This window comes from Blennius ocellaris (assembly GCF_963422515.1).
Source record: "Blennius ocellaris genome assembly, chromosome: 15".
Lineage (NCBI taxonomy): Eukaryota > Metazoa > Chordata > Actinopteri > Blenniiformes > Blenniidae > Blennius > Blennius ocellaris.
In genome coordinates this window covers 18,733,984-18,760,659 of record NC_137664.1, presented here as the reverse complement: position 1 = coordinate 18,760,659, position 26,676 = coordinate 18,733,984, and the positions used below count along the sequence as shown (strand labels likewise).

At 40.8% G+C, this 26,676-nt stretch overlaps 1 protein-coding gene across 1 annotated transcript; it reads right to left on the bottom strand.

Annotated features, from left to right (window-relative positions):
* Positions 1-323: 323 nt before the first annotated feature.
* On the bottom strand, positions 324-26,480 carry mamdc4 (MAM domain containing 4; the record flags this gene model as incomplete). The annotated part of the gene is made up of 34 exons (XM_080509943.1): positions 324-359; positions 963-1,028; positions 1,111-1,280; positions 1,643-1,745; positions 1,873-1,997; positions 2,081-2,206; positions 2,318-2,467; positions 2,623-2,713; positions 3,131-3,258; positions 3,345-3,479; positions 3,579-3,795; positions 4,614-4,741; positions 4,830-4,964; positions 5,968-6,072; positions 6,167-6,275; positions 7,266-7,405; positions 7,495-7,635; positions 7,725-7,808; positions 8,647-8,760; positions 8,887-8,977; positions 9,192-9,347; positions 9,651-9,754; positions 9,904-10,056; positions 10,781-10,906; positions 11,069-11,302; positions 11,506-11,631; positions 14,100-14,261; positions 14,608-14,700; positions 18,342-18,519; positions 20,092-20,538; positions 21,406-21,704; positions 24,714-24,834; positions 25,636-26,109; positions 26,289-26,480. 34 exons carry the CDS (start codon positions 26,478-26,480, stop codon positions 324-326), a joined length of 5,259 nt encoding a protein of 1,752 aa, XP_080366069.1.
* Positions 26,481-26,676: the final 196 nt, after the last annotated feature.

The following is a 26,676-nucleotide window of genomic DNA, read 5'->3' as shown; positions in this document are numbered from 1 at the left end:
GCGTTGTGATGACCCTCTTGCAGAATCTCCGTATGAAGGATTCATGCAGAAACTCAGAACTTCTGCACAAACTTGAAAAACAACATACACCTCAGAGCCTTTCTGACTCGTGTTGATTTTAAAGTACGTGTCTCCTTCGTTGTGACCGTCCGTCTTCTGCCCATCCATCTTCAAGCCTCCATCCAGGTGTCAGTTTGTGGGCTGGACTTGTTGTGGGAGTGTGTGTTTGTATTGTGTGGAGTGAGGACGACACAAGCAGTTCTGCTGCTGTGATGTCACCTTCATTTTTCAGAGCCACTTTGAGGCGGGCGCAGGCGTTACCTTCACGCCACCTCCCTCTCTCTGAAGTCGTTGGAAATCTGCAGAAACGTAAGAAGACATCCTTAAACATGGAAAGCCCAAGAAGAGCTGGGTTAAAGCTCTATGGCTCATCCCACAAATGCATCTTGTTCCCTACAAAAGTTTCACCCTTTAAGAAGGAAATAAACGAGCTCACCAATAGCATAAGACTTATTGCATAGGGACATTGAAATTGTCTACTAAACACATGTCCTTTCTTTTTCGTCATTCATGTCAGCCATATATCATCTCAAGAGTTCATCTCAAGAGTTCTACAGTTTTGATCATGTAGCCTAATAGTTTTACAGTGATTACTTAGCTTAGCAAATATTCGCATATTGTATCTTAGCTTAGCTGTGTATCCCGTAGCTTACTGGTATCGTAACTTTGCAATATCACAGCTTATAGCTTATTGTCGTCATCAGGTTTGCTGTTTTGCAGCTCAGCTTAGCATGTTCTTATATTGTATCTAATAAAAGAAATCTAGTTTTTTGACTTCAAAATCATTTAGAAAAACATTATTTGTAGTTTTTACACAATGTAAGTACTTGTGAATCTCATGGAGCTAAAAAAAATACTATGGAATCATCAAATAGAAGTATTGTATTAAGAACTATACTTACAGTGACATCATTAAAACCGGCTTCCATTGGATGGTTTTGTGATGATGGAATCGTCACCTGATCCTGCTGTAAAATTCATTATTTTCAACATTTTCTCAGTTACTGAGAAAAAAAAAACTAATTCAATTTGGTGTCAAAATGAACTCACTGTGAGGTCTGCATCATAAGGTTCGTAAATGTGATTGGAGGAGGATGAGGACATGAGGCCATTTCTCTCTTTGTTGCGCAGGTAGTAAACCATCACAGCGATCAGCGTGGCGATGACAAGCAGCACCACGATCACAGATACTGCAATTAATGCTACATTGTCCTCTGGAGCTGCAGGCGAGATGATCACAGTTTGAGTAAAGCCTTGATGGAACACGAAGACAACCATCGTACATCAGATGCAGTCAGAAACCAAATACAAATGAAATGTTGGAGAGCGTATTTTGCACAACAACTTCATCTTCTATACCACTTCTTCTATACCTAAGTTAGCAGCCACAGTTGGCGTCCTATCAGTATAGACTGGTTTAATGCATCTCACAAAGTTTACGAGGAAACAACGAGTTCAACAAGTTCACCACTTGTGATCGCAGATTACCTGTCAAAAATAGAGTTTCTAGCATACAAAATGTGGGAACCACAACAGTTAGCACCTGTAAATTGATAGAAAAACATTTGCTTTTCAACCCTACTTGCAGCATCTGTGACTTTGTTCACACAGTTGACTCCGACGGTGTACTCGATGTCATCCAGAGCTAAAACGCCCGACTGCCCCTTGAGCCCTTCAAACACAATCTGCAAACACAGGGCCTCAGCGTCACGGCGTTTATGAGCCTTCGGTCTGATAACTTATCATAATGATAGCATTAAAGCAACACAGAGTGTTCTGCATGAGGGGCGTTGCAGCAAGTGCAAGTCGGACCTGATAATCCTCCGCCGATGTGATGTCGACATCGAAACGTTTCCATGATCCCCCGAAGTCGTTCAGCTCCAGCAGCTGGCTGAGTCGACCTTTAGACAGCCTCCACACGCTCAGCTGTCTCCTCACTGCACGTCAGCACAGACAAGTTATTCAAATAAGAAGACACATATTCGAATCACTGATGGTCAATCAAAGAATTTAGTCCTACCTGAGTGGGTTTTGTAGAGCCAAAACCTGAGACATGTGCCGCTGGTGGGGGGCAAGTGAGGACTCAGCAAATGAGCCCGTTGCATGGCTGCTGTCTGACCGCTGCTTGGCAAGATCAGGAAGTGACCTGCGAAGAAATAAGGTGGAATGCTATCAGTTCAGAAAAGAAAGACATCCCTTGATTAACTTGGATGTAACATCAGCCATAAACTCCACTGTCAAAGTAACAGTGGACGACCTTTCTCTGTCCCCAGGGTGTGGTCTCCGTGTGGGGTGGGGTAGTGCTGCTCAGCCTCTTCACTGGTCAGCTCCCAGTCCAGTTCGTCCACTTGGATGTCCTGCTTGTTGCTCCAGCGGCACATGCCTTCCTCCAGAGTACACACTGCACCTGGAATATATGAGACAAGACAAGACAAGACAAGACAAGACAAGAGGTGTCCTGTGATCTGGGTGGCTTTCCTGTTCACAGAGCAGTTGTAAAGCACCCAGCAAATATAAATATTCATGTTTAGTTTTTACTCATTTTTGTGAATACTCACAAACCTTGCTCTTCACATGGATGAGGTGAAAGGAAGATGTCATCGATGGCGATATGTGTGTCTTCGCCTCCATGTCCGATTACCTCAAACTCCAGCTGCAGTGCAAAATTCACACGGGAGTTGTGTTTACGCCATTTGAACCGGTTCTGGAGCAACATTCTACCACCAAGACTTGAAAGACAACATCAATTGAAATTCTGCTTTTGCCAGAAAACCAGTGTTCTTTAATAAAATAGATGTATGAATGTATCCATGCATTGCAGTGGCAAGTAAACAAATCTTTAGGAAAAGACTGTGGGTGCTTCGCCAAAGACCCCTGTTGGTGGAATATCTGCCTGTACTTACTTAAAAGTAAAGACATAACATTCGCTTGCAACACTTTAGGGTTAAAATGTTAAATTTACTCAAATCTCACTCAGGAGTTTGATAAAAATGACTAAATGAAGTGATCATAATCCAGCAAACAATAATCTGCATGATTAATAACTAAAAAAAACCTCTCCATATTGTACCTGCCAATCTACGAGGTCACTCCAGATGTTGCCGTTGCCATGGCGCCAGACATCTCCTGAATTCAGGCTGGTGGAGAAAACCTTCACTCTTTGTCCAAGAACTGGCTTCATATAAACAGTAAGAGAACCTGCAGGCCACACACAGTTAAATACTGAAATACTTTCACAATCTCGTAGTTTTCTGCGTGTGTTGCCTGTGTGCGGGAGGCCTCACCTGGATCCTCGCCTCCCATGTGATACCACAAGTTGAGACACTCAGTCTTGGCGGTTCCCTGGCGAACAAGAGAGGTGAGGACTGTGGCGGCACCGGAGGGAAGAGCGCCACTGGTGTCAGCCAACATGTAAAAACCTGAACACAGAAGAGTCATGAATGATCAGTATCTCGGTTTTCCATGTTTTGTTTTTTAATTTTTTTTATTGACATAGCTCAATGAAACCTCTCGCTCACCAAGGCTGCTCTCCAGAGTGTGGTCACTTTTGGGTCTGTGTGCTGAGGTGCTTTGACCGCTGAGGTGAAGCCATTTGACACTGCCAGAGCTGGTGTATCCACACAAGCCACCTTCAAAAGAACACCTCCGTGGCATCCCGCACGGGCGGTCCAGCAGTGACACGTCGTCAATGGCCACGCTCCCGTCAAAGCCCGAGCGGACGGCTTCAAGTACTAACTGTGGTTCGAAAAGAGAGGAAGAGGATGGCACTTACATTAACACCAGGCAGGGGCAATGCAAAGGTTGTCTGCTGGCCTTGAAGCATTGCTATAGTTTTCCTATTTGATACGCTCACTGTTTGCAGAGTTGTTTGTGTCTTCATACAGAAATGGGGTGCAATGGGCTCATTACACAAAGGGGCTCTGTCAAAATGTTGACAGGAGCTGACGCTGTTTTTGCTTTGAATAGTTTTCTCAGTCATTTCTCCAAGTTAATGAGGAAGCTTCCACATCAACACACGAAGCAGTTGGGTAGATTTATGCATTTGCCACAACTGTACTTATTCATAACAACAAGAAAAAAGATCGATGAGGATGTTTTTTTTTTTTTTTTTACTTTAGACAGTTAATTAGTCACACAGGCACAGATTATTTGATACACTGCTGAGATTTTTAAAGGTTTTTGCTCAACATCAACTTGTGAGTGTTACTGACTCAGTGGCAAACACTCCCAGAGGTTTATTATTATTATTATTAGTAGTAGTAGTAGTAGTAGTAGTAGTAGTAGTAGTAGTAGTATTATTAAATGTTAATTATCCATAGGTGTGTGTGAATAAAAGACTGTCTTTGTGTGTGTGTGTGCCCTGTGAGGAGTCACTATGCCTGCACAGGGCGACTGGGACAACACTGTGTTTGACCCCCTTGTATTAAAGTAATGCAGCAGTGAAATTTGGTTTGTTTTACCAGAAGGAGGCAGAATTCACCTAAAACTTCAACTAGCCTGTTAAAGTTCTTCATTTGGTCATTTCACTAATGCCGGGTGTCGTCAGTTCTTACCTGAAAGTCTTCAATCTGGTGTTGAACTGGGCAGTTTGCTTCCTGCCACACGTTCCCATCAGATCCAGTGCGGCTCCAGATGACGGTCTCATGGCCGTCTTTATACAACAGCTTCACATTTAAAGTGCCTGAACGGAAGCGCATCAGGTCAGGCTGCAGTGTTTGCAAATCAACACATTTTCCACTTTTCTTCGGCTCAGTCAGTCAAGTCATCACCTGTGTTTGGTCCGTACAGTTTGTAGAAGAAGGACAGGCAGCGATCTGTGGAACCAGATGACTGCGGGAAGGAAACTAAGCGCCCGAACATACCTCGCAGAGATGGACTCCACATGTCCACAACCAGACTTCTGCCTGGAAAATGAACAGAAAGATTCAGCATGATCTGATGTCCCTTTTCTAAAAAAAATCTTGAGGTTTGCATGACTTTAATTGAGTATGTGGGTTTTAAGTTGCATTATTCCAATGACTTAGAAGTGTCGAACCGTATTAGTTACAGTTTACCAGATCTAAAGGGTTTTACATTAGGTTTGTGTGGAATTCATGCTCAAATTTAGTATCTTACTTAAGTACTTTGATTTGATGTCACTTCATACGTGTTTCAGCAGGAAAAGCCCACTTTGCATCTCACTCCATCGTTTAAAGAGGTCATATTATATATCTTTAACACTTTCACATGGTCTCGTTGGTCCAAAAATGTTGTAGTCAAAGTTTATTGCCCCAAATGTTGTTTTTCCTGGATTTTCATCCATTTGAATATAGGATCATAGGAGCTGCATTCAGAATCTGCTGTGTCTGTGTGAGCTGGACTGGCTCCGCCCACACACGCCCATCTTGGGCAGAGGAGGAAGTACTTCCTCTCGTGGTGCCATGTGCCAGAGCAGGGCTGCCTAATTGTGGGAGGAGTCAAAGAGAGAGTCTATTTTGATTGGGATTGGCTAAACCCCTGATGACACTAAATAGTTTGATTTCTGATTTGCTTGTTTTTCACCCGTTTTTTTTTTTTTATTGAAACAAGCCAGCGAGAGAGATAACAGACTCGAGGAGTCATTCCCATGTTGGAAAAGCTTGAGGAAGTGAATTTTGTATAATATGACCCCTTTAAAGTTTTCATTACTTTCCTTTAAAAAGTTGCTATGAAAAAAAAAATGCAAGAAACTTTTAATCGCATATACTTGTAATTTGTAAAAAAATACACCAGTGACTTTAATCATTTTCATGCCGATACCGACATTGATTATCGGGTCCGATATGGCACAGACTAAAAAACAAAAAACAGATAAATGAAAGATAATAGCATGTCAAAAATAGGAAAGCTTAATGCGTTGTTTATGCAAATATATGTGAATGAGCTCACCAACACCAATGGTGTGGTCCATTCCCTCAAGCTCCGTCCAGTCAAAGTTGTCATCATTATCCTGATACCACCCACACAGTCCATTTTCAAAGTTACAGGACAGTCCTGAAGGCAAAAAGCAAGTGGAAACACAGCTCAGGCAACAACAATACATGTGTAATTATATCTCTGATTTTATAATAGATAGCAGCACGTTTACCTGTTGGAGGAGATGGATAATAGAGAGCGTGACAACTTTGAAAGCGGACGTTTGTCACTTTAATCCTGGCACATGGACAAAGTTTCACTGCACGGGATTCAAATGCCAGCTGGTAAAGGTATAGAAAAGGAGAAGAGAAGCTCTGTCATGAGAGGATCAACTGCAGCAGGAGGATTTTCATCTTGTTCCACAAGAACTCTTCAAAAGTTTGCTTTATGAGGGTCCCTGCCTTGGTTTTCTCAATGCAAGTAGTTGAACAACAAATTTAATTGATGTCATTACGAGCATTTTGAGCACAGACAACTTGTTGTTGGTTTTTTTTGTTCAGCATTTCTGTGTTGAGAATGTCAAAATACGTGGATTTATTGCCAGATGGTCATTTATGCCAAACTATTCGGTTCACCGTTTGTCTGAAAGAAGCTTTTTTTGTCCTTACAGTAAGTATTAAATGCTTGTAATGTAAAATCAGCGTCATTTTGTCAGCTGCTTCTTTTACAGAGGATAACTAAGTTCATTAATAATAATGCTCAAGAATTATGTTTAGTAGTAAAGGAAATAACATTAAGTGTCAAACTAACTGCAATGCCTTTGATGAATTACAGAAACTGCATTTGTTCAAAGAATTTCTCAAAGAACCTTGAGGATCTTTAGTACCACATTTAGTACCACATTTATATCATAGAGTGCATAGAGGCTGTGCACTGTGGGTCTGAGAGGACCGGAATTTCATCTGGGCTGTACGCCATGCATATCGGCACATTTGACAAATAAAGCTGACTTTGACTTTTTTGACTTTGATAGTGTTTAGTCCAATTGGTTTGGTTGACAAATTGTTTACGGGAGCATCTTTTATTCCCAGTTTGTGATTTGGTGCTGCAGCGTAATGTAGGACCACAATCACAGACGCTCCACGCAGACGAAATTAATTCTCAGCCACGTCGTCCCACAGAATCCTGAGGGAAACCCTGAACAAAGCTTCAACGTGTTATTTTTGTTGTTCAATATGTGACTCAGATGTTAATTATCAAAGATCGGAATCCAGAAACACATCTACCAGTTTAAATCTTGTGTGGAAACCGTAGAAGTACGACAATCTGACCTGGAAGCGATTTCTCCTGAATCCAATAAGTATTTCAGCAGGTTGCCAGGCCTCTTTATCGGTGCCCGTCTTCCCGCTGTACTCCCACAGCTTTGGCCCCACACCCAGCACGCTGTCAATCACCCTGACAGACAGCTCACCTGCAGCAAACACATGGAGAGTGAGCTAAAAAAAAAAAAAGCAAATAGTGATGAGTACAGGAGCATAAACATGAAGCGTAGCAAGTTACCGATGTGATCAGGATTCCCAGTGAGCGCAAAATCAAAGGTCATGTTACACGCCGGGCCGGTCGGGCCCAAGAGGGGGGTCCGTGTCTGAGCTTCAGTCAGCTGTTGTCCCGGAGCCTCGCCTACGTACAGATACTCCTCTGCTACGATTTATGAACACGTGAAAATATTCAGTCTATAAATTAATAGACTTCATTAATTCATGAAGAAAGAAATGAAGAAAGTTGAGTACCTCCGGCTTTATGGAGCATCCAACCCTGACCCCCAATGCTGCTGTCAGTCCAACCTGAGCTGCCCTCAGTGTAAGAGAAATCCCCTGCGGAGAACGTTCACGGACACGTCACACTTCAAAATGAGACCAAAGCTTGGTTTGGTGTGTCAATACAAATAAAACATTGATAGATCTGATATAAAGTAGACTTAGCGAACAATAAATGATTATGCATTTACCAAAGAAGGGAAAAACTGTGCACAAACTGTATGGCTTTAAATAAAATGTTTGCAAAAGGTTGATTCAAAAGTACTAAATTCTTGTATTTTTAGGCCATGTTTAACACAGCCGGGTATTTGCAGAAATGGTATTTCACACTACGTTTTCAAAAAATGTTTTCTTAACACAAACTTCCTGTTCCTTCAGCGATAATAGTGCATTTGTTTGGACTGGTAGAGGAGTGGAGCTCCTCCGAAATCTGGCATTAGAGTACAAGAGAAGTAAAATCCAAGTGGATACAGACATACAATGCTGACGACTCTTCTGTCGCATACTGTGACGTTTAACTCAATCTCTCCCCTGAATGTCTTTGAGCAGAGTTTTTCCAAATCTCCACTTTACGTTTACGTGTAAACAAACGGCCCAAACGCATTGAAATCTAACATCTATGTTTATATTTGGCTTTGTTTTCTTCAGCTGGGTCTCATCAAAACAAAGATAATTGTACATGGGGAAAAAAGATCACCAATGAAAGATTATTGAGAATCTCTAGCAGAGATACTGCTTTTATTTTGAACACTTCTGCTTTTGGATATTAGTCAGAGATTGTAAAGGGGGCCCGCAGCATTTTTAGAGCAATCTCTAAGAGGAAACAAAGGTTTGGAGTTACTTAACCAAGGCCACATTTTGATAAAACCCGAATGAGTAGAATGAATAGACTCACCACATTTGGCTTCGTCTGCCTCTCCATCGCAGTCGGTATGGAAATCACACAGCTTCTCTGGTTCAGTACACGGGTCTTTTGGAGATTCGGGGAGTTTATCCAACGTACTACTTTCTATAGAAGAAGAGAACAGCAAATATAAGTTATAATCACAAAGAAAATTTTAACTGGCCCTTTCATAATTAATGTGAGCTCTATTTTAATGTAAAAAAAAAAAAAAAGACAAACAAACAAACATACCTGATGATGGGAGGCATTCAGGAGATAGCTGGATGCTATCGATAGCAATTCCTCCATATGTGAAATTTCTGATTGCTGCCATGATGACTATCTGGAGTGAAACAATCAGCAGAGCAGATATGAAGTGGATTCATTGGTCATTTCAGCTGATTGTAATTTGACCGATAGAAGCATTCTGACGTGTGCTTGGATGACTTTTATTTAAATAGGCAGGGTTTTCATGACGTGTGTGTGTGTGTGTGTGCGTGTGCGTGTGCGTGTGCGTGTGCGTGTGCGTGTGCGTGTGTGTGTGCGTGTGTGTGTACCTGGAAAGACGAGTTGGTGACAATCTCCACCTCTGCCTTCACCCAGAGATCACCCAGAGACCCTCCCCTCTTCCACACTGGGTAGATGGCGCGATCTGCCACCAGCACAGACAGACCTCCGGACCTCGGCCCAAACTGATGTGTGTACATCACCAGCTGCAGCAAGAAACTTGGTGCTTTAGCCTCAAACTGTGGCTAAATCAAAGTCATTGCAAATGTTATTGAGGAAAACCTTGGAAGTAAATCAACAGCTCTTGGTTCAGAGATGAGGGGAATCTGTTTTCATTTATTTGTTTATTTAGAAGGGAGAGTGCATATTAATGAACAGCCAATCTCTTCATGAGGTTGTTGTAAATATGCTGGACTGAGCACAAGGCTAATTCATCCGTTGTCCCAGAAACTCTTAACAAACTCTTAATAATTTGTTCAAGTTGAGAGTGTTTCAGGGTGTGAATTTACCCTGCAAGGATGTGAACTGTTGGTTGGTTGAAGAGACGGACTCTGGAAAGCCGCCCAGTCCTGTCTGAGACCGCCATCAGGGACAGTGACATATAAAAAGTTCCCTGCGAAGATAGAAGTGCTTTTTATTTGTTGCTGGGGAGAAAACATTAAAAAAAAAAAAGAAAAAAGAAAGAAATTAACGCATTCCCAATAAACACAACAGCATATATTTAGCAGTTCAAGAACAGAACACTGAGGTTTGTTTTGATACCTGTTGCACTGTTTTCAGAGTGATCTCTGCCGGGTCCTTTCATAGGGTCTGAGGTGGAGATGCTCTTCTGATTGGTCCTGATCCATTGCAGGTTGGAAAGTGTTCTATTGTCCCAACCACACCAATCCTGCTCGAAGTCACACAGTTGGTATCCTGGAAGTAAAACAACAGCACATAAACCTTTGTGATCAAATCACTTCAGTGTAGACGTTTGATAATTTTACATATATATGTGTGTATGTATGTATGTATGTATGTATGTATGTATGTATGTATGTATGTATGTATGTATGTATGTATGTATGTATGTATGTATGTATGTATGTATGTATGTATGTATGTATGTTTGAAATACATTTTCATTCATTCATTCCATACCATAACGTATTATAATATAACATCGTGTTTCATTTTGTATCATATATTGTCTCTTTTCTTGAACTCTAAAAAACAGTTTATCACCATGTCTCATAATGCTCTTGCTTTGATTAAATACATCGAGATCATCAAATCTGTTTCTATGATAATACATATGTTCATTCTTGTAATCATTATGACTCTATTAGAAGAACTCATTGGGAAAATACATACTGTCCCCATTTTTGAACCACTCATTAGTGGGTAGTATCAGCGCTGGATTAAATATTTAAATACTAAAAAATTGCATCTCACTTATTTCTCTATTTCTCAAAAAACATATGAACCATTTGGCATCAGATGAACGAGAATATGTTGATTTAAATACTTTTTTTTTTTTTTACATTTTCTCATATTAGTATATTATCCTTTATATCTTTACAAACCTTCTGTGTAAAGCCCTGCAAACTACTATATCTCGAGATTGTACACACTGCTTTTTTTTTCAAGAGTTTCTCACCACAGTTCTTCTCATCAGTCCCATCGCCACAGTCATCGCTGCCATCACACACCTGCCGCTGCTCCACACAGCCTCCACGTCCACACTTCAACATCCCGGCCGGACACTCTTTTCCAGGGAGGGGCACTGGTCATGTCACGTCAAAAAGCATTCATCATTGCTCTGCCGTTTTAATAAATCCACCCCCTTATGTGTCGAGCGATAAAAGAGATTTTCCATGATGATTCACTCATTAGAACGAACTGTGTGTGGGATCCTCTGGGCTCTTTAAACGCCAGTGGGACTCACATGGCAGAGCGCAGTTTAGAAACTCCAGCTGGTCTATGGCCACGTCTCCTGACCGTCCTTCCAACCGCTGCGAATGAAAGCGGATTCGAAAGGGTGCGGCGACACGGCCCACAAAGATGGTGGCCTCCCGCCAGCCACGGACACTGGAGGCCTCAGGACGCCACACTACGGCCTGTTGAGAGTCGTTATGGCGGATGGTCGCCCACAACGGCACAGACCCCAGACCCGTGAGACCTGAAGGAAAAGTTGGCGATCAGTTTGTAGTCGATACAAATTTCAACAGTTAGAATTTTGTATTATGACAAAATAGGAATGGTAAATTAAAAACAAACCAACGATTCTCTGTTGAAATGCGAGACACAAAGGCTCAAGGTAGGCTTGTAAAATGTTTCACCTTCAGCGATTTAAAACAAACAAAACAAAAAAAAAGTCCTTACCTGAATCCCACAGGAAATATCTGAGATGAAGACGACACGTAGGTGAAGACTGTTGAATCTCTGGAGAGATTAAAACTGCAGTATCAGGAGACGCTCCCTTCACTGTACTCACTCCCATGAACCAACCTACACGATGGCAGACATCAAAGGTTTCATGATTAGTTATTTCCTCCGTCACGACCCTGACCTTCCTCTCCCTCCCTCCTGCCTGCTTCCTCTGTGTTTGTCTCTGAGCCTTTCTTCAACTGAAAACACCTCCGTCTCATCAGGCTGAGCTCAGAAGGCCTGGATAGTTTGAGTTGACGAAACCCCTTGGTTTCTCATCTCCTCCTCAATATCATCATCACCTTCTGGATTTCCCCATCGTTTGAGTCTGAACATCCTTTGGAAGCTCGACCAGGCTCTTGATAGTCGGTATTGAGCTGATGAGTAGCGACACTTCATATGTTTTAAGTCAACAAAAGTGATATATAAATAAGCTCTGCAGCGAGGATTGCACCACACATGTACCATGGATGTTTTATGGACTAACAGAGTGCTGCCATGCAAAACAATTATAGACAATTTTTACTTCTATTGATGATGAACACTATGAAGAGAGGAAGTTTATGCACATCACTGAAAATAACAGACTGAAGTTTGTAAGCGAACTGTTGGACTGTTCTGGACTTTGAACCGACTGTACAGCAGCAAGGCAGTGACATGATCTGTGGACTGTAATTACCGCTGATCTTGTACCGTGTACGTCATTCTCTTTAATGCAAATTGTGATTTCACTCATCACTATAGCTTCGAAGTGTAGCAGGACTCCTCATAGAGGGACAAGACGTATGTCGCGTATGTGATTATTTCATTGAAATGTATATGATCTCTAAAAGGTTTTAATTCTGCTAAAAATATTAGCGCTTATATTTTAAAGTTCACAAAAGGTATTTGATTCTGCATTAAAAGCAACAGAGCAACCATGCAACCAACCAACAACAAATTTAACAACCAACCAACCAACCAACCAACCAAGGCAAATGCTGCTGGTGGCAGTTTTGTTGTTTCCTGCTTTTTGTTGTTCATTGTCTGAATTTTGATTGGATTGATATCTATTATTTTACTAAATTCTTCTCTTCTTTTTTTGTTTTTATATATATTTTTAACTTCTGGAAAGTCCACCTTTATGTATGTTTGAGTAAGAGACATTGCCTGTCAAAAACAACATGAATAATTTACATCCACATGTGCACTCATAGACACCAGAAAATGTCAACAACAAAGACAGACATGAAAAAATGACTTGGAAACATGTTCGAATTGATTTTCCTTCAAATTGACCAATCGTTTTCTTTCTTTTTGTGTGTGTTTGAAATCTGTAGTAAATCACTGTATGACAGTGCGTATACTGTCTTGTTTCTATTACGAAAGATAATATATGAATTTCACAGCTGCAGATGAATTACTGGCTGCTAGAGGTGGCTGTGAAAAATCCAGCCCTATTCTGTTAATTACACACTTTAAAAGCACGTTTCATGTGAGGAGGATAATTTCATCGGGGACTCTCCAAATATCTTTGTAAATATCTGTTGCAATTAAGTATGAACAAATATTTACAGAGAGAGAAACATGTGCCTTGTTTTTATTGGGATTGGGATTGGAAGTCGGCCCATTGTACCAGATGAGACCCTGAAATACCATAGACACTCAACAAATTACCCAAAACATTAAAAATATTGCTGTGGACATGACGTGAGACTACATCATTTTCTATATGAACCTGAAAATGAGACTGTGTGGAAATGCCAGTCCTGTTTCATTGGTTTCAGTGTTTCTGTATATGTGGTGTGAAAGGACATCGTTTTCAGGACTTTGCTGTGTAAACAAGAAACTTAACTTACTTACTTACTTACTTACGGTACTTACTTAACTTAAAAAAAAAAACCATCTGTTTTCACTGGAAACATCGAGTAAATAGGGCAACAAAAAGAGTCTACAAATTGTATATTTTGGGGGACAGTTTTCTGTTTTGCAAGAACCAAAAGCATATGGATTTTACCATAATAGAAATGAAAGTATCAAACACATCCCAGCATGGGACAAGAACCTGTAGAAAAACCAAACACACACGGAGAGAAAATGCAAAGTTCAGCCACCGGGATTTAACCAAGAACCTTTTTGCTGTGACGTGACCGTACAAACCACTCTACCAACATGCTGCACTCACCAAAATGTTGTACAACACCTACATTCATGCCCATTTGAGTGAATGTATGTGTTCCCAGCTGATAAGTAATACAGAATTGTATCATTGTCATTGATAAAATCTCTACTAAAACTGTTAAAACTCTCTAAGGTGACCCACTTCCAGCAGTAAAACCTCTGATAAAGAACCGATACAACACAATAAAGTGTGTGGGGCACAAGCAGGGTAAACTTTATTGTGCCCCACACACATTGACTTGCTGTTATATCATTCATATGAATTATAATACATTTCAAAATTATTGCTCGTGAGCTGCATTCTTTCACTTTCCTGCCTGTATAAAGTTGTACTGATGTCAGTACTGAATGACTGAAGGTCCCACACAGGATATCCAGCAGGAACAAACCTGTCGCCGTCCCGGTGGTGTAGTCTGAGGATGGTCCACTGTCCGACAGCATGTCCGCTCCCCGAAGTCTCTCCCACCGAAATGTTCCACTGGAGGACGGGTCGGTCCAGCCACACATTCCCACATCCTCAAAGTCGCAAACAAAGTGTTTTCCATTGTAGCCTTGAGAAGAAGATAGGAAATAACAGGCAGCTTGTGATGGACTTGGAAGGATTTCTGCTTTTCGTAACGCCTTAATAAAAGCTTCACTAAGTTTAGGTGTAATAAATAAGTAAAACCTAAGTTACACTATTTCAGACAGAGTTAAGCAACAATAGAAACAAGATTCAAGCTACATATTTCTGTTGGGTGAATTCATATCCATGTGAATTAATAACAAAATATGTATACAATCCAACGGATTAATCAGGACTGTTTTCGGATATGAACTCTTTTTAATGGGGAAACCACAAAGTGAAGCAAGACATTTGCCTCTGATATCATATTTGACAAACCATTTTAGACTTACCACAGTCGTGTTCATCACTGCAGTCACTACAGTCACACACGAAGTCGCACAGCTGCTCGGGAGCCTGACACCATCGAGAGCAAGAGCCGGCAGCTAAACAAGACAAAAACATTGACTCAGTCACAGTCTGGAAGGACAGCTTTCATTTCAGCTTTCAACACTTTTGAGGTTAATGACCGCTGAAGTCTAAAGCTCTTTAGTATGGCTGTTAGTTAATGACATTTTCAGGATCAGTTCTATTCAATTTCTATTTTATTGTTTCACCATTTTGTTTCTTAGTACTTTAAAATCTAATTTTATTTCCGTCCCGTCTTTACTTGTCTGTTCCTAAGAAACACTTTGTCAACTCAATAGTCTGATTAGTCCTGATCTCACTGAACTGCAACAACTTGCAACCAGGTGGAAGCACAAGATTTCAGAAAAAAAACACATTTCATGTGTTGCGTAATTGCTTTGAATTCTGGGAATCAAATCTGAAATGTCATGCATGTTACACAACAGATGGCAAACCTTCACATGACACTGAAATACAGAATTTTTTAATGCTCCTGAATGTCTTGCAGACGATTGTGAGACAATTGACATTTCGAGAACATATAAATGCTTTTCAAACTGCTCAGTGGTGCTACGAGGAGACGGAGCCCAAGCAATGTCAGAAAGTCTCGTCTTGAGCAAACTGGAACTTGCAAAAAAAAAAAGGTTCTGAAGGTGCTTGATGAAGACTTGAAACTGGATGAAGACCAGACTGACATGCTTAAAGCTCATTTCTCATACTTATTATCACACAAATTAAATAAAGAAAAATAAACATAAGAAGGGTTCGAGAGACCTCTTGTGACAAATGAGGCTATTTTGCTTTGAAAAAGAAAAATATGACCAAATTGTATCTAACCTTTTTGCGAACCTCTGCAAATGTTTCAAGATATTTTGGAAACTCCTTTGTGAAATATATTTGTTGCATCCCAGTGAAATGAAGTTCATCGTGCTGTAATGGACCACTGTATTAATCTGCATGTTTGAGTGATTGAACAGATGTGCTGATCGAGGCCGTCTGGTGAGATTAAACTCTCTCAACTAAGGGAGGGAACGTTGAGATTTCACCGTTGGTGCCCAATGTAACGTTTCTCATGAAGTCGTGAAGTGAAACATAACTTGCAAATATGTGGAGTACAACCTCGCTGGTAAATGCAAGAATTTTCCATCCTTTCCTACAAAAAGTGTCACTGATGACTCAAGAAAACAAAAACTCTCTTATGGAGACTCATCACTGTCACTGATTTATGACACCAGTACCAACATGCTCACACTGCAGTAATCAGTCATCAGTCCTACCAAAGGTCTCTGATTAAAACAACCCTCTGACCTCAGTGCAGCTGGTAAATCGACAAAATGCAGCAATTGATATACAAAAATCTCAAACATGGTTTGACTGAAATTCCGTCTGCACAAATACAATAATTCCTATTTGCAACATAAAGTGTCTGAACTCCCTTTATTGACTCCAATAGTGAAAATCCATTCATTCACCACACGCTGCTATTGTCATAAATGTATTGTAATGTATTCTCTCACAAATTCATCTTGAAGTGTCTTTAACTCCAAACATCAAACCTACTTGAAATTTGCTTCTCAGTTTTCTATCATTTATATAGAAAATGTGAGATTAATGGCACAGAAGTTTGGAGAAAGGTGAAAGCACCCACAGATTCCTATCGAGGTTTTATGGAGTTGTTTTACGGAAAATTTACTAAAATTAACACCGTATAACTCTGCTCACTCCATTATGACACAAGCCAAGTATAGAAAAAATTGCAGTCTCATGCATGAACATACAGATATTGTGTATATGAGCGTGTTCTTACCCCATTGTAAGGCCAAAAACAAAACTATAGCTGAGCTTCTCACTTGAAACATCGTGGATTCATCCTCCACTGGATCCGTCTGAAAGTCTGATCTCAGTCTGGAGAAACTCTAGCAGATAACCACGACCTCCCCTATGTGTGCCAGAGATAAACTTTACAATCACCCAGAATGCAACTGCAGCACAGGTCATAAAACATGTTCCTTTGAATGATAGCAGACATCCAAACATTTCAGTGCAAGAACTCCTTTGTGCCTGTAATCCAGAAGTCCAAAGGAAATGAGGTGACGTTTATTTTTGAGTGTCTGGCGCTCTGTCCATGATGTCACAGTCGCCACTGGACTTTCTGAAGAGCAGAGCGTCGGAGTCCAAGGTCACTCCACTCGTCTGTTACGCTGCGTTGTTTTATTAAAAGACGACAATATCAAGTTCAACTGGTCAGAGTCACGAGAGTCGAGGATTATATCATATACCGGTAGTCATGATCAAAATCTTACGACCAGCTTAAAAAGATTAGAGGAATTAGCATATGTGCAGAATTTTGCACTGCTGGGTTTTAAAAAGGTCCCAAGTGGAGCTTCAACATGCAAAAAGAAGAAATGGCAGCAGGAGATGGGAGATTTTGATAAGAAATATATTACAAAGAACAATTTAACTGAAACATGCCGTTGATTAAAAGTTTTAATTTTCAACAGAACAAGATCTGGATATGAACAAGCCAAACTTGGTAGCAAGTTGGGGGGAAGAACATAATCTCTCCTGCCAGTTTGTGTCTGGATCCCTGCAAAAGCATTTAGGACAAACAACAGATGTTGGGTTATTTCAGCCTTAAGAAACCCTAAAAAGAACTAACCACGATTTAGAAAAAAAAAAAAAAAACTACAGAATGGACTAATTTCCTTCGACAGTGTGAATGAACATATTCTAAAATGTAACACTGGCCCAAGTAATACTATCCAGTCAAAGTTCAGAATCAAATATAGCAGTTTATAGTCTCGAAGCTGATCTGGCTTTTATAGCTTTAGGCTGCAGTTTTCCATCTATTGCTCTCGTCTGCTTTATTATAGAAAAATATTTAGTTTGCAATAAATTTTTTTTCCTTTAACGAAGGTGGCATGTCCTATATTGCAGCAAGTGCATGCAGTATGTAAAGTATGGGTTTCAAATCAAAGTCCTATGGAACTCTCATACATTATGAACATAATATGGAATAATTATGTCTGATGATGTCATTTCAATGTGATCATTGGTGGTTCTTCAGTTACAACTAAATGTTCCCTCATTTAAAGTGAAATGATATTAAAATATTTATGACAACACAGTTGTTAAACCGCAATCAAAAAAGAATACATGGGAAGCCATCTGTAAAAACAACAAATAAGCAGCCTTTATTTAGTTCCTTAAAAGATGAACATAACTTCTCAGTAAAAAACACAATTGTACACATGATTTAAAAAAGTAAAATAAGGCGATTTCAATTCCAGGACTCAGCATTCTACAATCACAGCCAAAATAAACAATTAGAATTATACCACTTTAATGAAAATTAAAGTGGTTACCGTACAACACATGGATTTCAATATAATTGTCTCAGACGTCTTTCAAAACTACGGCTTCTCACCTGTGTGAATCTTCATGTGGCTCGTCAAGTGAAAATTGCGACCAAAACCTTTCCCACATGTCTTACAGGAATAGGGCTTCTCACCTGTGTGGATCCTCATGTGAACATTCAAATGACTTCTGTAACCAAAAGTTTTCCCGCATGATTTACATGAATGAGGCTTCTCACCTGTGTGAGTCCTCATGTGGCTCTTCAAATGACTACTGTAACCAAAGGTTTTCCCACAGTTTTTACAAGAATAGGGCTCCTCACCTGTGTGAGATCGCATGTGGTCATCCAAATGACTTCTGTAACCAAAAGCTTTCCCACACGTTTTACAGGAAAAAGGCTTCTCACCTGTGTGACTCCTCATGTGGATAGCCAAATTACTAGGGTGGCTAAAACTTTTCCCACAGTTTTCACAGGCATATGGGCCATCACCCGTGTGAGTCTTCATGTGACAAGTCAATTCACATTTGCGACGGAAACATTTTCCACATGTTTTACAAGAATGAGGCTTCTCACTTGTGTGAGTCCTCATGTGAACAACCAACTCACGACTGTCACTGAACTTTTTCTCACACGTTTTACAAGAATATGGCTTCTCAGCTGTGTGAATTCTCTTGTGCTCTCTCAATTTACTTTTGTCCTTGTATCGTTTCCTACATGTTTTACAAGAATACGGCTTCTCTTCTGTGTGAATGCTCTTGTGCTCTTTGAAAGTACCTTTGTCCTTGAATTGTTTCCCACACGTCTTGCAAGAATATAGCTCCTCATCTGTGTGAATTCTCTTGTGCTCTCTCAGATTACTTTTGTCCTTGAATCGTTTCCCACATGTTTTACAAGAAAAGGACTTCTCATCTGTGTGAGTCCTCAAGTGAACAGTCAACTCACCTCTGTCACTGAAACTTTTCTTGCATGCATTACAAGAATATGGCTTATCATCTGTGTGAATTCGCTTGTGCTCTCTCAAATTACTTTTGTCCTTGAATCGTTTCCCACACGTTTTACAAGAATAGGGCTCCTCATCTGTGTGAATAATCCTGTGCTCCCTCAAATTACCTTTGTCCTTGAATCGTTTCCCACATGTTTTACAAGAATACAGCTTCTCATGTGTGTGAATTCTATTGTGCTCCATCAAATGACTTTTGTCCTTGAATCGTTTCCCACACGTTTTACATGAAAAGGACTTCTCACCTGTGTGAGTCTTCAAGTGGTCGGTCAAATGACTTTTGTCACCAAAAGATTCCCCACATGTTTCACAACAATGAGTCTTCTCACCTGTGTGTCCCTTCTTGTGGACAGTCAACTGACGACTGTCACTAAAACTTTTCCCACATGTTTTACAAGACAGCTTTTCTTCTGTGTGAATTTTCTTGTGCCCTCTCAAGTTACCTTTGTCCTTGAATCGCTTCCCACAGGTTTTACAAGAATACCGCTTCTCACCTGAGTGAATTTCCTTGTGCCTTGCTAAACTACGACTGTGTTTGTGACTCACAGCCGGCACAGAATCACCAAGGTGAAGCTCTTCATTGTCTGGTTCTGAGCTACTCTGGACACTTTTGTCATCAGTCACAGTTTGAAGAAAAGTTTCAGTCTCCTCTTTTGTGTTCTCACAGGTGATGTTGTCCTCTTCCTCTTTAATCTGAAGAGGTTCTGACTCCTCCTCTTCCTCTTTAATCTGAAGAGGTTCTGACTCCTCTTCCTCTTTAATCTGAGGATGGTCTTTTTCCTCCTCTTCTTTAATCTGAGAAGGCTTTGGCTCTTCCTCTTCCATCTGTGGGAGTTCTAGCTGCTCCTCTTCCTCTTTAACCTGAGAAGGTCCTGGTTCCACCTCATGATCCTTAAGGAGGAGGAACCAGGAACTCCCCAGACTAACCTGGTAAAGTTCTACTTCCTCCTCTTCCTCTTTAATCTGAGGTGGTTCTGGTTCTTCCGCTTCCTCTTTAATCTGTGGAAATTGCAGCTCCTCCTCCTCCATTTTAATCTGTGGACGCTCTGGTTCCTTGTCTTCCTCTTTAACATGTCTGAGCTCTGGTTCTTCATGTTCTTCTTTTAGCTGAGGAGGATCTGCTTCGTCTTTAGTCTGAGGAGGTTCTGGTGTTTCCTCTTCCTCTTTCATCTGAGGAGGACCTGGTCCCTCCTCTTCCTCTTTAATGTGTAGAAGTTCTGGTTCCTCTTTAATCGAAGGAGGTTGTAGCGCTTCCTCTTTAATGTGAGGAGGATCTGCTTCTTCCTCTTCCTCTTTAATGTGAGGAGGATCTGCTTCTTCCTCTTCCTCTTTAATGTGAGGAGGATCTGCTTCTTCCTCTTCCTCTTTAATGTGAGGAGGTCCTGGTTCCTCCTCTTCCTCTTTAATGTGAGGAGGATCTGGTTCCTCCAGGTCCAGACTGGAGCTCCTTCTCTGGCTTCCAGAGCTGCTCCTCGGAGACGACGTCCTCTTCATCACAAACATGTTGCTGTTGGACATCTGAGGGTGACGAAGAGGAAAGAGAGGAAGGTTTGTAATGTGATTATTATAAAACATCTTATCTACAGAGCAGCCGAGTCCCTGAGAAGCAGAAAAACAAGTCTTGTAATTGTTACAACTTAACTCCTACAAAATACTAATGAGGTATTTAATAATCTTATATTAATGATCAAATTTGATAATGATCCACAAGGCTTGAAAGACATTAGTTTGTTCTTGAACAGTAATCAATTAGCACGTATCATTAAAAGCGCTATCTCTCGGGTTTTAGTTCACTTCAGTCTGTGGAGGTAGTTGTTGAGGTGGGCAGCAATTCCATTTCTCTTCTCAATTACATTCTCTGGCTAAAATCACATCATCACCAGTTTTGGAGGATGTTCATTCAGTTGTTTCAATTTGTAGGTTGAAAAAAGCATATGCCACCAAACTAAAGTGATTTAAAATGGCAACTTTTTGACTTCAAGAAACCCCAAAGGAAATCAAAGATTGTTGCAGTTACCAGTTGCATTCTTCCATCAAGCAAAGAGAAAAAAATATGATGTCACTCAATCTTGAGGGAAAAAGTATGGAAAACTGAACGCCTGCATCAGATTAAATCTGCTAAATTACTCTGCAGTTCAAAACAGAATATTGCAAAAGATGTTGGTTGTTCACAGTTAGCTGTGTCCAAGATCTGTACCAAGTACAAACAGCATGGACAGTTGTAAAAAGCAAGCATGCTGGTCGACTCAGGGAGACGTCAACGCGCCACGATGGAGAACTTCAAGGAATATGTCCTGAAAACAGAAACTGGAGTCCAGGCCTGGGCCTGGACCACATGTCCAGCCAGAACAAGGAAAAGAGGTCATATGGAAGTGTTTTTTTTACCTGAGCTGGTTTGGAGACTTTCTTCCAGACCCGGAGTAGAAGCTGCTGGCGAGGACAGTTGGGATCCTGCATTACATAAATTTCCTCTGGACAGTGGTCGTCAAGCTCCATGGACGACTGGAACAAGTCTCCCAGGGCTTTCGCAGCGATATGCTTATCGCCACTGGTCCTCTGGTGGGGTTGCAAGTCAGCAGGAGATGCCAAGTTACTGGAAGCAGGTTTGGTCCCCGGGTCCGCGGGCAACTTCAGCGTTGGCGCCCAGTCAGGATGTGTGGTATCGTGCAGTGCTGCAGGTTTTCCTGAAGAAGTAAAGTGCAATGATTATTATGCATTTCAAAGCTAAACAAATGTGAACACAATGCTATAGGTAATAGTAATGCTGCGGTTGATTAAAATACAAGATGCAAAGTTTCATTCAGGATATGTGGGCAGCTCGGTTGGTAGAGCGGGCCGCCTGTGTGCATGTGGCGTGAGAATGAGTGAGGGGCCAAGGGCACAAAATGGCAGCCTCGCTTCCATCAGTCTGCCCCAGGGCAGCTGTGGCTACAGACGTAGTTTACCACCATCGAGTATGGAATGAATAATGCAATGTAAAAGGCCTTTGAGTGCCAAGAAAAGCACTCTATAAAACAATGCATTATTATTATTATTAATTTGGGAAAATAACTTAAAATGCATTTTTTGATTACTTGAGGGAAATGTTCAGTTGATCATAAACGTGTTATTAGTTTAAATATGCTCAGGCGTTCAGAGGTTAAAAGTGTTTAAGCATTGCAGGCTCGCTCAGGAATGGCGTCCAGGGGGCGACTCAACCCCGGGCGGGATTCTCCCTCACTCTGATGAATGGAGGGTGGCTGAGCTTTGCACAGAACTCAAAAGTGGGACATATTTACTTCCACGCGAATGCATCATCACTCAACACACAGTGGTGTGATCGGCTGAAACCATCTCACTCAAAATGCCACACAATTACAAACAATCACTGAGCAGGGCGATGAGTTACGATGGATGATAAAACAATAACAACAATACAGAAAACAACAGGTAAAAACAACCGGTATGATTTTGTATTGGGGATTGACTCTAACCAAGGATCCATTATGTTCGCAGCGCAATCGGCAGACACATCGCGCCCATCACCCAAAAGCAAACCTATTTTGCATACTGGGACCTGAATATACTTTAACGTATCTCATCGGTTAGAATCAAACTTAATGCAAATTTACTGTACCTGTAACAAAGTGATCGGAGCACACTTTAGTTTTGGTCGTGGGGATGAAATCCTTCCCGTTAATGATGGAAATCCACGCGTTTCTCCGACACTGACTAAGATCCATTGTTCGCTCACCTTTTCTAACTTTTGGAATTACAAAGAAACTCTTTTTGTCGTTCGTCCCGCTGCGCGCTGGTCGATTGGGACAGTCGCGGATGCAACAGGCGTTCACCATTCTAGCAACTTAACGAGTCTTTAAACGTGCAATTCTTCTAAAAACGTTCACTCCAAACAGACCGTCGGACCGGTGTGTTCAAAGTTTGCGCATAAACACCATCCACATGTGTGCCGGGTCCCGGCGCCTACTGATGACGTCGCACAGAATCCTGACTACGGCAAGCCAAACGGAAAAACTACATTACACCCGAGGATCGATCGATAGATAGATAGATAGATAGATAGATAGATAGATAGATAGATAGATAGATAGATAGATAGATAGATAGATAGATAGATAGATAGATAGATAGATAGATAGATTATTTTTTATGGGAGAGCAGCTTGTCTCTTAACTGGAAAGTTGCAGGTTCGATTCCTCTTATATCCACACATCAGTGTCTTGAGTGCGTAATTATTTGAATAGGTGAATGTGATTAACGTTTTAAAGAACTTTCTGGGCTGCTAATCTTTGGAAATGAGCTATAGAAGTAAAAACCAGTGTGAAAAAATTATTTACCAATGAAACAAATGTATTCATGGCAATGCCATATCAAGAAAACCCAAAAACAAATGGGAAAAGGAACTTCCAGCTTCCAAAAACAAATTTAAAGTTTATTTATCTTCTTGCAAAGTGCTTAAACACACACACCAGACAGCAGAAAATATTTGAATGTGCTAAAGTCTTTCTTATACTCTGATGTACCGGTAATACCTGCCTAAATGATTATTGCCTTGCACTCTAATTTCTTAAACATTATGTAATTGTTTTTTTTTTGTCATTGTTGTATGACTGTAATTTACAAGAAGACTTGTATGTGTTTTTGTTTCCATAAGAGGATTGTAAATTAACAATTTATTTAAAAAAAAAAAGTTCATGAGATAACAAGGTCACAAGATCACAGGGGCTTTGCAGCATGTCATGATAGCAACTGGGAAATGGGAGGGTAGATAACTTTTTATTTATTAATAAACAATGAAGTACACAATAAAAAACAATAATTAAACCAAAAGGAGTTGTATCATTAAAGCATATATTTCTCAGGCATAGGCAATTTCCATCAATTTCAATTAGGCGTATTCACTAAGAATTCATTCAAAAAATGGTTATAGCAGGGGAAAAAGTCTCTATTCACAATAGTGTATGTGATAGGAGGCGAGTAGAAATACAATATTCACTGTATCAGAAACTGTAGCATTCACATTGTCAACAAAGTATGAAATATGACTTAAGAGGGTGGACAAGTTGGCCTAGAAAGCTACCGCCAATGCAAATATTAAGTTATAGTTTAGTTAGTCAGGTTGGCAAGAACAGGAGGGAAATCCATAGTGTGGAGGGAAATAAACAAAAGGTGGTAGCAGCAATGGAACAATGGAATGAAGAGACAAGACGAAGACATCTTTACAAAACTGGAAATTCGGTGGGAAGAATGAGGAGTGGAGGATGCATTGGGGAAGAGGAGCTTTTCTCTGGACAATAACGGACAGTGGAGCACGTGCTGGTTAACTTGCACCAGCCAGCAGATGGCGGTAGTGAAACTTTGTGAATGCAAACTGCCGTTCAACTTTGAAGAATATAAACAAGAAGAAGAAAATAAAGAATAAAAATAAAAATAATAAGTTCTGGCTTTTATGGCTTCAGGATATAAATCTGTTGCTCTCATCTTGTTTCATATAGAGAAAGACTTGTGGCATTAAGAACACTGATGATTTAAAGATCTAAGGTCATGAAAAACATAAATGAGGCTCTTCAACTTCCATGACTCTCATTGTCTGACAACTACAGTAGAAATAAATTGAAGAACTTTAAACTGGCTCCCCTACGTGTGGCACTTCAACATAACTGTTTCTGATGTCGTTCGAAACTACAACTTCTTACCTGTGTGAGTCTTTCTGTGGACAGTGAAACTACGACGGTACCTGAAACACTTCCCACACGTTTCACAAGAAAATGGCTTCTCACCTGTGTGAGTCCGCATGTGTACTGTCAAACTACTACGCTGTCTGAAACATTTTCCACACGTTTCACAGGAATATGGACTCTCATCCGTGTGAGTCTTCATGTGATTAGTCAAATCATAACTGCGACTGAAACATCGACCACATATTTGACAAGAATACGGCTTCTCACCTGTGTGAGTCTTCATGTGAACACTTAGATAATAATTGCGGCTGAAACATTTTCCACACGTTGTACATGAATAAGGCCTCTCACCTGTGTGAGTCCTCATGTGATCAGTTAGATCAAAGTTGCGAGTGAAACATTTTCCACATGTTTTACAGGAATAAGGCTTCTCACCTGTGTGAGTCCTCATGTGGACAGTCAATTGACGACACTGACTGAAACATTTCCCACATGTTGTACAGGAATGTGCTCTCTCACTCATGTGAGTCTTCATGTGACGGGTTAATTCAGGACTTTGACTGAAACACTTCCCACATGTTTCACAGGAAAACGGCTTCTCATTCATGTGAGTCTTCATGTGACGATTCAATTCATAACTGATACTGAAATGTTTCCCACATATTTTACAAGGATATGGCTTCTCACCTGTGTGAGTCCTCATGTGAACAGTGAGACAAAAACTGCGACTGAAACATTTCCCACATATTTTACAAGGATACAGCTTCTCACCTGTGTGAATTTCCCCGTGGCTTGTTAAACTACGTCTGTTTCTGCCAAATTTCTGACATATATCACAATACTTTTTCGTCTGATATTCCTGAGCAGTGTTTAATGTAAAGTCTGCATTTCTTTGTGACACTGAATCTTCACAGGTTCTTTTAAGTTTGTGACTCACAGCCGGCACAGAATCACCAAGGTGAAGCTCTTCATCCTCTGGTTTTGAGTTCGTCTGGACACTTTTCTCATCAGTCATCGTTTGAAGAAACGTATCAGACTCCTGGTTCGTGTCCTCACAGGTGTAGATTTGCTCTTCATCTTTCATTTGAAGAGGTCCTGAATTTTCCTCTTCCTCTTTAATCTGTATAAATTCTGGTTCATCCTCTTCCTCTTTAATCTGTATAAGTTCTGGTTCATCCTCTTCCTCTTTAATCTGTATAAGTTCTGGTTCATCCTCTTCCTCTTTCATCTGAGGAGGATCGGTTTCCTCCTCTTCCTCTTTAATCTGAACAGATTGTAGTTCCTCCTCTTCCTCTTTAATGTAAGGAGGATCTGGTTCCTCCAGGTCCAGACTGGAGCTCCTTCTCTGGCTTCCAGAGCTGCTCCTCGGAGACGACGTCCTCTTCATCACAAACATGTTGCCATTGGAGGTCTGGGGGTGACGAAGAGGAAAGAGAGGAAGGTTTGCAATGTGATTATTATAAAACACATCTTATCTACAGAGCAGCCGAGTCACTGAGAAAGTCTGCAAAGAAATAACAATTTGCAATACAATTGCGTTCAACCTTTTTACAACAATACCAGTAGGTCAAACACAAGAGAGTACATTACCCTTTTCCTCTGTCTTTTCAAATCAGCAGACCGCTTTGGCTTGCCATCAGCAGGACGAGAGGAAGAAGTTGTGGTTGTGCTGGTACTGCTACCAGGCTTGGTGGTGCTGCTGCTCGCAGAAGCAGGCTTCTTGAAGATGGTGGGCACAGCATCCTTTTTCAAAACCAACCGACGCTTGGTTTCGATACCCATCTCTGCCCGTCTCAACGGCCCCTCTTCAAAACAGGATCGATCAAAGTGCTCACTGCACAAGACGCTGTATTTAGTTGGTTCGTTCCAGTCTAGTCTTGTTCTCCTCACTGCTTTTGTCCAGGCTTTGGCAAGGTCTGCAATGAAAAGAAAATTACAGAAGTCTGCTTGGGAAATCATCATCATCATGAAAATGTAA